This window comes from Crocodylus porosus, unplaced genomic scaffold (genome assembly GCF_001723895.1).
Source record: "Crocodylus porosus isolate Cpor-Errol unplaced genomic scaffold, CroPor_comp1, whole genome shotgun sequence".
NCBI lineage: Eukaryota > Metazoa > Chordata > Crocodylia > Crocodylidae > Crocodylus > Crocodylus porosus.
The window spans coordinates 19,392,654-19,404,231 of NW_017728907.1; the positions used below are offsets into that span (position 1 = coordinate 19,392,654).

At 40.6% G+C, this 11,578-nt stretch overlaps 1 protein-coding gene across 3 annotated transcripts in view; it reads right to left on the reverse strand.

The window, feature by feature from the left end:
• The window catches only part of ABL2 (ABL proto-oncogene 2, non-receptor tyrosine kinase), a 33,478-nt gene extending 22,492 nt beyond the window's left edge, over positions 1–10,986 (reverse strand). For all 3 annotated transcript variants that reach the window (XM_019530911.1, XM_019530910.1, XM_019530909.1), the window contains exons 1-5: positions 10,860–10,986; positions 6,801–6,971; positions 3,377–3,672; positions 2,511–2,783; positions 1,510–1,594 (exon numbers count right to left, since the gene is read on the reverse strand). In XM_019530911.1, the coding sequence (XP_019386456.1) occupies positions 1,510–1,594; positions 2,511–2,783; positions 3,377–3,672; positions 6,801–6,971; positions 10,860–10,971 (937 nt within the window). In that variant the 5' untranslated portion in view covers positions 10,972–10,986. The remainder of the gene's footprint in view (positions 1–1,509; positions 1,595–2,510; positions 2,784–3,376; positions 3,673–6,800; positions 6,972–10,859) is intronic.
• Between the last annotated feature and the right edge of the window lie 592 nt (positions 10,987–11,578).

Sequence of the window (11,578 nt, forward strand, 5' to 3'; positions counted from 1 at the left end):
GCAGCTAGTAAGTGTGGGATTTTTTTTTTTTTTTTTAAGTGCCAGGTTTCTGGGACTGGGCAGCCATGGAGGGGCAAGGGGAGTGGGAGGGAGTAGGTGGCGAGTGGGATCCATCACTGACACTGCCGCCATCTGTTTGATTCAGTTTTGATTCAGAGGAGATTTGGCCCAATTCGAGGTCAAATTTCTGAATCCAAATCGAATTGGGACAGTGATTCGAATCACCAAATTGAATCGCTGTCCCTTCAAATTGGCCAAATCGAATACCTGCTGCTTCGCACAGGCCTATTCCCCACCACTACAGTGAGATGTCTTGCAATATGCTCACTGGTCTTTTCCCCACAGAAGTAGAGATTTGGTTACTTTTATTGTTTTCTTAGCTGTAAATACTACTCAGTGTGGACATTTCAATAAAGATCTTTCTGTTCATAGGAATAACTAGGCAAGCCTATGAATGACTTTTGTATGAATTAAACACCTACTATCAGTTTATCTATTATAATACCAACTGCAGTAAAGAGCATAATTTTACTGAACTTCGAAAATGCTGAATTGTGTATAATACATGGCCAGGTCTCAAAAGTCAAACCATATTCATGGGATAGAAGACTGCAGGGAAGGAAAGTTCACACATTGCCAAAGATCTTGCACATCTAAAGAACATGGACTTCAGTCATGTGTTTCAAGTGTATGCTCAACAACCTGGGATTCCTTAAATCTATGAAGGCCGAAGTATGGCCCTTAGGTCATATATACCTCAGAGCTCCAAGAATGTAGTCCACAACCACTGTCCGCAGTGTGACAAGTCCCAACATGCAATGCTTGAACTTGCTCTGAGCAACCCAATCATATTACCTGCTGGCCTGTGAGCAGCCACCACTGTGCTAAAAAGTGCTGCTCACTCTGAAGAGAGTGGCTACCAGGTATTTGATAAAAGCCTGCTGTAAATCTTGCCTCTACTCATAGTATTAAGATGGCTTTCCATAGGGCAAAGTTTGAATTCTACTGCCATAAGGGTGTGTCTTGGAGTGTACTATTATTAGCTCAAATCCAGAGCACATGCCTTTGAGTGAATATACTGTTTAAACTAAACTAATGTACAGCTGATCTGAAAAACAGGTCAGTCATGAAAGCTGCTTTTTAAAGATTTTGGCTGCTTACAGATGTTTAAAAAAAGCTTTAACCTCTGTGTGCCCCCTGCCAAGCCTAGTGCATGCCCAGAAGAGGTATCACTTTAGTTGGACCTGGCTCACCCAATGTCTGTGTAGCAGTCACTTTAGTGGGGCTTTTTTGACACTTTTAGCTTAAGCTAATTAAATCAGCTTTAGATAAAAAAAAAAAGTACCAAAAAGTCCCACTGAAGTGCCTGATCTATACAGACACTGTGGAGTCAGGTCAAACTAACACTGCTTCTTCCAGTAAAGCGCGTTTTGTTTTTTTCCATGTCTGTCAGCACCCTTTGTTTCAAGTAGAATGAGTAAGCATAAAAAGTGACCAGACTTAATTCACCTAATAACTGCACCAGATTTGGATGCTTGATTTCCTTCATCACAGCAGCTTCTTTCAGGAACTCTTCCACTTCCATGGTATCTTCCTAAAAAGATGGGACAGAACAAAGACAACCCACTCTTAATGTCTAAGGCTGATTTAGCATTGTAAAGCTTGAACAGAGAAAAAGAACATTATTTTTTCACCCAGTCATATTCATTTTTTCCCACTCTGTACCAAGGTGATGCAACAAAGAAAGGTCCTTCTATCTAGGCTTAGGGCAGAACAAAAAAAAATCCCTCTTATCTCTAAAACTCCTGACTGCATGCTTAAAGCATGATTAAACAATAGTACCAGACTAGCAGCTGGTCTGCAATAGCACATGAGATTGCCATACTTAGTCTGTGACCTCACATTCCTTAGCTTAACAACTCTACAAGGAAAGGAGGTCATGCTTCTGGAGGGAAAGAATACCAGAGGTCAATGAATAATAACTCCTCTGGTCAATTAAGACGTAATATACTGACTGATTATATGGAGAATTCTGAGGAAAACCACCTGAAAAACAACAAGTATAATACTAGAAGTTAAATGAAGGGCTTTCTGGAGAAAGGGACAGGGTGAAGGAACATCTGATGTCCAAGAATTCCCCAGTCCTCTGTTCTTCTCGGTGGCAATTTCTAAAGCACTGGTTTAGATGCTCACTTCCCACAGAGGACACATTCTTGGCCAAGAATCCTAACAGTTTAAACCACAAAGAGCTCAAAGTTTGCTCTTGTGGAATACTTTTTTCTGTAGGCTATGTGAACAAATGGATTTTGTTATCTTGAGGTCAACTTCCTCCTTTTAAACCATTATGGTTTTGCATAATCAGCCCAAGGACTGGGGTTTTCCATTCAGTTTCTAGTGTTTGTCATTATGGTGTGGCCCTCATTCCAAAACTATGTCACAAACTAATTGTAATGTGCTCTAAACACAAATAACTAGTAAAATATTGAGCATGCAGCAGTCTAAAAACCAACCTTTAGTGTTTTCACAGCAACCGTGAGACTGTATTTCTTCCAGACACCAACATACACTTCACCATACTGCCCTCCTCCAAGCTTGTGCTTCATGGTAATATCCGTTCTTTCCATCTCCCACTTGTCATGGATGGGAGACACTCCATAAACAGTGGGCTTATTGCACTTGGGTGCTGGGTAATGCAAGGTTGTCACTAATCCATCTGCCACCGTTGAATGATGGTGAACTAACTCTGCTAGTGTATTGAAGCGACTTTCTGCTGTCACATACACCTGGCAAAAAAGGACCAAGAATCTGTTTAACTGCAGATAATGAAAATAAGTAGATGTGTTGGTGGTGCTGAAAGATAGAATAGTAAAAACATTCAAATAAACGAAGGGAATTTAGAGTTAAAATTGTTTTCAGTTTGACTGGGAAACAGAACATTCTACTAAACATGATTTATATTTGCAATGAGGCACAACTCAAAATGAATTGCTCATCTCATGTACCCCGTCATGCTTTGCTTAATTTAAAATGATAATTATTGTGATGAATCAGCCTCTGGCCTCTTTAGACATGACACCATTTCAAGACTACCCATTAGTTTAACAAAGGCTCTCTCATTCCCATTATGCCATTTCTACCAATGTCAATTAAAACAGATGCGACACGTCAAACTGCCATCTCCTGATCTCTAGCTCTGCATTCAGCCAGAACCACCACATTCTCACAATTCGTTCCAAAGTGTTTTTCTGTGAGTTAAGAACATATAGAGGAGCTCCCCTTTATAAATACACTAATAAACTTGCTCCCCCTACTTGTACAACTTGGGATTTTGTAGTCCCATTTTTACTCCACATCGTTTCTGCTAGAGGGGTCTTACCTTTCCATCTGTGGTGGTATTGATCCTGTAGTGGTAAACACGTCCCTCATACCTGAGTGAGATGGATAGTTGCCCTGGGCTGCTCTCACTTTCACGAACCAGGAAACTGCCATTGATTAAGCTGCTCAGGAGATACTCCGCTGCACTACGTGACACTGGTCCATGATACCAAGAATGCTTTTCCAGGCTGTTCACTGGTGTGATGTAGTTGCTTGGCACCCATCCCTGCCCATTCTTAGAACGTACCTCGCTCCATTCACCATTCTGGTTATAACCCAAGACTCTTAGCTTCTCACCTGCAGATGGGAAAGAAAGAGAGAAACCATCAAGATGAAATCAGGTAAGTCTTTGTAGGTAAGTCTTCACATGTACAACTAAGCCAGATGGTGCAGCTAAGGGATACCAGTCCTTAGCAGGGATTCTTCATTATAACTTATATGGTGCCACATAATTTAACTGGATTTCAGTTACTAGACAAGATGTTAACTTAGCTTTAAAGGCAAAATGTTAAAGGACAAGATCAGATAAGATACTATTGCCTAGTTACAGGCAGCCCATGACTTAAAACGTTTCAAGTTACAACATTTCACACTTATAAAGTTTATAAATTGACACCCTGTTTCAACTTTCTGACATTAGTTTTGATTTTACAATGCTTTATCCGATGTGACGCCATGCCAGCAAACAAGTTTGCTGAGTCGCCCATCTTCCTGGAGAACATCTGTCTAACTTCATTGGACAGTTTAAGAAAACCGACAAGACTCCAGAAGAACCTGCAGCCAAAACTTCTGAGAAGACTCCAGCCAAGAACCCTTCAAAAAGTCCAGCAAAGCCACCTCAAAGAAGTCCTTCCAAATCAATATGATTGCTATTTATAATATACACACATTAATGTAGCTATATTACTCATCTATAATTGATCAAGTACAAAATTCTGGGGTATTTTTGGTGAAAACAGGGTATCGGGCCTTGGTTCAGGAACCAATCCCCCATTTATAACACGGTCTCTTATGAGAAAATTGGTTCTGAGTTGCAACGTTTCAACTCAAGACCTCAGGAACCAATTGCGTTATAAGTCCAAGGACAGCCTGTATGCCTATTTGGATACTCAGCTAATATTTATTCACACTCAACTGCATTACCACATATGTCAACCAATTCCAAGGTTTCCTGTGGTTCAGGTTGCTGGAGATAGAAGGTAACTTTTTCCTGTATGATTTGTAATACTCTCAAGATTTTAGCCTTAAAACAAAGTTTCTTAAAATAGTTGCATAGCAGGGGAGGTTTTTCTGGCATGTATTAAGATGACAATTTCCTGTCACTACAAGCTACTTTTTGTGGCCTATTTAAAGCTCTTGATTTCTCTTTGGTGGAGGCAGAAAGGTGGTGAAGTTTGTATATGGGCAATAATGCCTGACATGAAATGTCTCTGTACACAAATGAACAAGCCTGCATGGTTCTACCATGATAGGACCATACGATTCTTGTATTTTAATACTACTAGCAGTCCTGCCACAGAATGCATATACTGAAAAACACATTCTTAATTTTCCAGAATAGCTTTGGCATGGTGGGTGCTAAACAAAGAGGTTTGAGACAAATTCAGAAGAAGACAGGTAACAGAAGAACTAAATTTGCAAAACTTGGCTTGAAGCAGGTAGGGAATCAACGCCCCACTGGCAAATGTTTAGCTTGGTTATGAATGGCCAGTACTTCTGAGACTTATGCTAACTGCCCCTGAAGCAAGCCTATAATTTTACCAAATAGTCTGAAGGGCATAGCATACTGCTGGTACCAAAAAGGAGTATAAACATGTTATTTGGGTCACAATATTTCTGAAGAAATCCATAAAACTTTTGACACTGCAATGACAAGTCTGCGCACAGGAAATGTTTGGAGTCTAAAAACAGTAGTGTCTGTAGTTCACTGGGTTCTTACCAAGTACGGTGGTGTGCCAGATATCTGAACTAAATAAAGTAACCAATTGTTCAGCTAATGCAGCAATTCTCAGTCAGGGTGCCATGGCATCCTGGGCTGTCTTGAAATGTTTTCAAGGTGCTGTGGGGTACCAGGCAATGGTACACTGTTAGGTATGCAAACATGACTCGAGATAAACCTGGAGATTTCAAAGAAGAATCCAGTGTTCAAGTCTGTCATTCTGGCCCATTACAGTCTGAGTTCTTTGCAACAAAAGAACTGCTCTACAGTATTATTTCTCTATAGTCAAAAAACAAGTGATTGCCAAGAGCTGGCATTGAGCAATGCCTTAAGTTTAATGAGAGGTGCCTTGACTCTCAAAAGGTTGAGAGCCTCTGAGCTAATGAAACATACATATTAAAACTTACAACACACCAATGCTGTATTCTAGGGGTGTCAAAGATAAAGCTCATGAGCCATACTTAGCACACAGTCATGTCATCTGGTCTGCAGAGTTGAAAACATGCTCAGGGCTGCAGGAATTAATGTTGCCACTGCTTGGCCCATTGCCAAATTTCTGGCCCTTCAGTCAGCCCTGTGGCTCTGTGTTCCAGATTCAGTTGACAGAACGACTCTGCTTTCTAGATACAGGCCACAGGAGCTCTGTGATACTCATTTGGCCCCATGGGGCCAAATGACTCTGACATGCCTTCTGTACTCTAGGGCAGTGGGTACCACCTGGCAGTACTCAGACAATCTGTCAGTGGTACGCGTTAACAGATTTACTATAATTATTTTATGTGACAAAAATTTGCTGGTGCCACTTAAGGTTGTATTATCTTGGTAGTGCACAGTATTGTCAGAGGGCAAGTTTAGAAGCATATTTCCCTTCCTTTCAATTTGTTGATTAATGATTGATAAAACATTGAAAACGGTTCTTGCTCCATGGTGCACACTTGTACCAGACACCAAAGATGCTGGTAACCTCTGCATTTTTCTAACACAACTGTTCAAATAAATGGTGTGTGAATAACTGAAATACTACTAAACTATATACAGTCAGTTAGCACTGCAGTAAATTAATTGTTAAAAGGTGGCCCATGTCACACCAAGTCAAAGATAAAGCATGTGCTTGAAAGGCACACTTCTAACAAGTAGTTCACAGAAGACCACCATCATCATCATCTCAGTTATGGTCACTCCTCTCTTTCTCTGGTAGAACAATGACAAGTGATTCTACTTGAGGTTCCCCCCCCCCCCAAACTTAAATTCGCACCTTACTGCAGAAGAAAATTATCTAAAATCCTACAGAGAGAAGTTTGGCAAGTGCCACACCATGAAGTTCAGTTCCGTGTCTAGATCTGCAAAATAACCACATTTTTCCTCCAAACTAAGGCTTCTTAGATCAGGTAAGTGTTATTATTTCAACACAGCTCTGTGAATCAAAGCCTCAATGGGAACAAGTTTGAGCCACAGTAATATGCTGACAGGGCACAGGATGCCTTACCTTTGGTGATGCTGAGTGTGTTGTCACCACTTGCTACAAAATCGTAAAGTGCAACAAAGAGATTGGGATCACTCTCAGTGGCTCCAAGCAGATTTTCCTTGGAGCTCCACCTGATGGCTTCATTCAGTGCTTGCGGTTCAACATCACAACCATAGGGGCGATGAAGGGCCTCTGGAGAAAGAGTAAAAGCAGGGAAATTGCTTCATTTGCAACAGTTGCAAGCTCAGTACATACAACCCTCACAGCTGCTGCTGCACTGTCGAGTCTTAAGGTCATAGGAAGAACTATGGATTTTGCCAGAATGGAAGTTTTGCAATGTCCAGGCATCAGCTCAGGAGACCAGAATGTTTTGAGGACCGTCACAAAACATTAAAATGTATAACTTTGGTTAAATTGGAGTTCCATAAGCCATTCAAACTTCTCAGCACTGCTTAGGTTTGACTCCACAAGAGGGGGGGAGCTTAGGTTAAAAAAATTAAGCAGGATAATGCCAATGAGAAACAAGTCTAATGTTATTTTATGTATTTTCTCTCTCATCTTTAGGGAAGCTGAACTCTAGAAAAAAGGCCAGAAATTCTGCAAGTCAAAATGAAAGCAAATATTAAACGTTCCCATCAAGATCAAGTATGTGCCAAAACTAAATTATATAAACAGTGGCATACAATTTTTTAAACAATAGTTTACAAGGCACAATTAAGACTATAGTGCATTTCAGAGTAAATAGAAAAGGGTAGTTAAAAAGCAATACTGAAAATTCAAGAAAGTCACAGCTTAATGTCCAGCACCAGCCTTTTTCCTATTCCACATATATTCCAGTACGATAAGGGCCCCCAAAATTAATGGACATATCTACTGAGTTTAACAACTAGACTTTAAAAGCATTTTGTTGCAGATATATTAAGATATAATTCACGCTTATAAGACAGAAGATACTGAGTAGAGTGGAGTAAGGACAGATCTTGGTAATAGTAGGACCCGAACCAAATGCTAGAGACAGCCCCACTTAGTAAGGCCACAAACAGACATCACATTTATCCTGGAACAGACTATAGTACCCCAGGACAAGGTACAATTGTTCAGATGTACACATCTATTGTCCCAGAAAATCTTAAAAGGTTCATATGATAAGAAGTACTAACAGATTATCCTGGGATTACATCACTGAAGCAATAACAAAAGAATGGCAATGCATTCAGCTGCTCACTGAACCTTGATTAGAAGGGATCTTAATTGTTCAAATTACAGTAAAACTGCCTTAATCCCAACACAATTTTTTGACACTGGTGTGTACATGCACAGTATGTCAAATTTTTAAAGAGCACCAATGGGTTTTGGTGCCAACAGACAAAAGCTCCAGTTCTTAGAAGCATCTGTCTTTACTGAGCAAAAATAAACAGTAATTAAAGAATACATTCTTTACGCTGTGATAGTGCTTTCAAGAGGCAAAGTGTTTAACTACCTTAAAACACGGTCACACAGCAAGACCACACTACCAGTTTGACTCAAACCTTCAACTATAAAGAAGGAGAACGATCATGGGAGATTTCATCAAGAAGCATAAATACATGTGGGCTGAAAGCTCAGACTGCAGAGACAACCAACTACTTTTACCTTCAAATTAGATTAATCAAAGTGTAAAAGTCTTCCTTGTTTCAATTATGCATTTGCTTTGAAGTCAACTATATTTTTAAAAAGAATATATATTTAAAAAACAAAACAAAAACAGAACAAAACAAAAACAAAACTTACTTTTGTACTAATTGTAAGATAAAAATGAGGGTTTTTTTCCATTCCATGCCAAATCATTCCACATAATGCGTAACAACTTTCTGGCCCACTTCCATCACACTTAAACTGAATGTGTAGCTGGCTGAGGCTGGCCCACGTTTCAGGATCCAGCATAGGGTAACCCCAGGGCCTAGGTCACAGATGTCTTGGCAGCCCAATCCCAAGGTCCCTTATGCTTTGGGTCTTCAAAACCTCATCTGTCACTCAGTTAAGCAACACACAGGGTTTTAACTCCATCCCAGCTAACTGGGACCTTACTAAGTGGGGCTGTCTCTAGCATGTGGTTTGGGTCCTACCATTACCAAGATCTGCCCTTACTCCACCTGCATTTTAATTTGCTGGTGCAAAGGGATCCTGATATTATAATCCCACGGTCCCCCTGCACTGACAAGTAAAACAAGATAGGGACCTAATCTGCATCCCAGTATCATGCACCCTGCTGTGCAAGTGTGGCATGGCAGGAAGCACAATTGTTGGAATCACATCTTAGATGCCATGGCACCTTAAAGTGAAAATGTGTCAGAGGCCTATGCATATCTTCAATAAGGCTTCACTTTAACTACTGGTGATGCTGGGTTCAGCAGCATTTTGCTCATAGCCTGCATATACAAGTCAGCAGTTGGCACTTTAACCAGGAGAAAAAGTACAGACCAATAGCAGCAGTATACCTGCTTCCTGCTGCTGCTCAAGATTATGGAACCAGTAGCAGTAACACTACATTAAGCCATAGGTGGTGAGACACTGAGTTGCCAAGACAGATTCAAAGTAGATGTGAGACCAACATGATTTCCATTTGAATGACTAGGAGGCCCATTCATCTTTAAAGCAGTATTACGTACCAAAAAGCAAAACGGGAAGTCAACAATCAGATGTTTGAAGAGTACATGAACAATCACTACAGTACTTTTGAAGCTTTTACCAATAATCTAAAGGCTTCAGTGGCTTAAATGTCATTGACTTTTAAGTACCCAAGTCACGCTTTATAGGGAGACTTCAGAGACTGAGACTTTTGCCTATTATCTACTAACTATACTTTACTGGGCAGTAAAAGAATATCTTATAGTAAGTTACCAATATGTAGTAAGATAAGTCAGGGCTGTCTGACTTCAGAGCATCCAAGGGCTGCTCACCACTAATCATAGGTCCTAGGCTGCGCACAGCACACGCTGCAGGAGCTGTACACCATATGGGCTTCAGGGATCTCTGCCACACAAGCCCTCAGCCCTCCCATGCTGCATAGGCAGCAGCAGTCCCCACCCCAGCTGCCACAGGAAGAGCACAATCACCTATCCTCACTGCTCCCACCTAACCTGCCCAACTCAAGCCTTCTGGCTGGTGTTGCCATGGACAGCAAGCTCAGTGGGCCCCCTCCTGTCTTACTGCCGTGCCCCAGAAAACCTGGTTGCAGCAGCAGGAGCAATGGAGGGAGTAGCAGCCAGGCCCACAAGCTGCAGATTAACCCTTCATAAGCTGTGGGCCATGAATCAGACAGCTCTGATAAGCTGTTTAAAGAAAAAAAAGTGGCTCATGGGGCTATTTTAGCCCTTTCAGAGCAGAGAATGAAGGAGGAAAAAATGAAAAGCAACTACTGGATTTTCTGTCTAGTCAAGTATATTGACTATTAACTTCATCAAGTTAGTGCTCACAATACTGTTCCCTCCAAAGACAAACTGTAACATAAGCTACTTGTTTAAAAGCTAAGGGCTTTTCTAGTTAACCAAGTCTAAACTAAAACTCCTTTTTAGATGTAGTACTGTACATGTGCATGCAATGGGATAAACTTTTAAATTTAGAAAAACATTTCCCACTTTACACATCAAAAACCATGATGCAATTTAGGATCAAATCAAGTAGCTGCACCTCATCCATCCTTTTCCCTTTCCTGTTCTTTGTTCTCATGATTGAATTCAATCTTTTCCTGACACAGCCGCTTTCCCAGGCAGTCTGTCTCCAAGGAATGTTTTTCCTCTGCCTTACAGTTACTCTTCCTAGTGCAAGATTTGGCAGGAAGAAAATTTATAAAGAATATACTAAACTTGACATTTCAGAATTGGATCAAACATTAAAGTTTTCTTCTTTGAAATGCAAGCAGTTTAAACTACTCATATATCTGAAACATTCAAATGATCCGCCAAGCTAGACAAAAGCAGAAGTCCTCAGACTTCCTGATGACAGTCTTAAGAGGACAAAGACTGGTTTCAAGCCCTTCACATTCAGTGTACACAGGGCAAGGTGTTGGACAATACAACACAGCATTCCTGTACACCATACCTGTGAAGTCTGATACGCCAGATTCAGAGGCTTCATTGCCAAGACAGCAGAGCAGCCTGCTCTCTTCTTTACCGTAACTGCTGGACTGTAGGAGAACGGTCCCCAGGATCATGTTGTGCTCGACAGCAACAAAAGAAACTGCTAATCACAAGAAATCCTAGAATATCACTTGCAACAAGCCATACCACATGCATACGGCTATTAGTCACAAGACTGGGAGCCAGTGGGAACAAGAGCACTTCAGGAGTGGGTGGGGAAGTGACCGAGAAAAAATACTTTTCGTGTTTAACTTAATTATTGCCTGAAAGTGTAGTAAGGGTGGAGCTTCCTACGCAACTATGGACAAACAAAGGAAGTGGAGAACGAGCTGCATGTTGACACATATCTGGGATCAGCAATAAATCACTCAGTTTTATTCCATTAGGATTAGGAAACTAAGCCTGGATAAAAGCAAAAGACTTTCCTTGGAAAATACATTTCTTACAAATTTTCCAACACATCATCAGTAAAAGGACACACAATATGATACATCTTCCACCCCACGTACAACTACTCCTGCACTAGTGAATTCACAGTGAAAGAATTTATAAATTTAATATTAAAAGGTTTACCATGTACATTAACCAAGAGAGCAAATACAAATGCTAGAAAACCACACAGACTTTTTTCACTAAATTGTTTTTAGAAACAAATATATAGAGAGCATATCAAGCCTATAT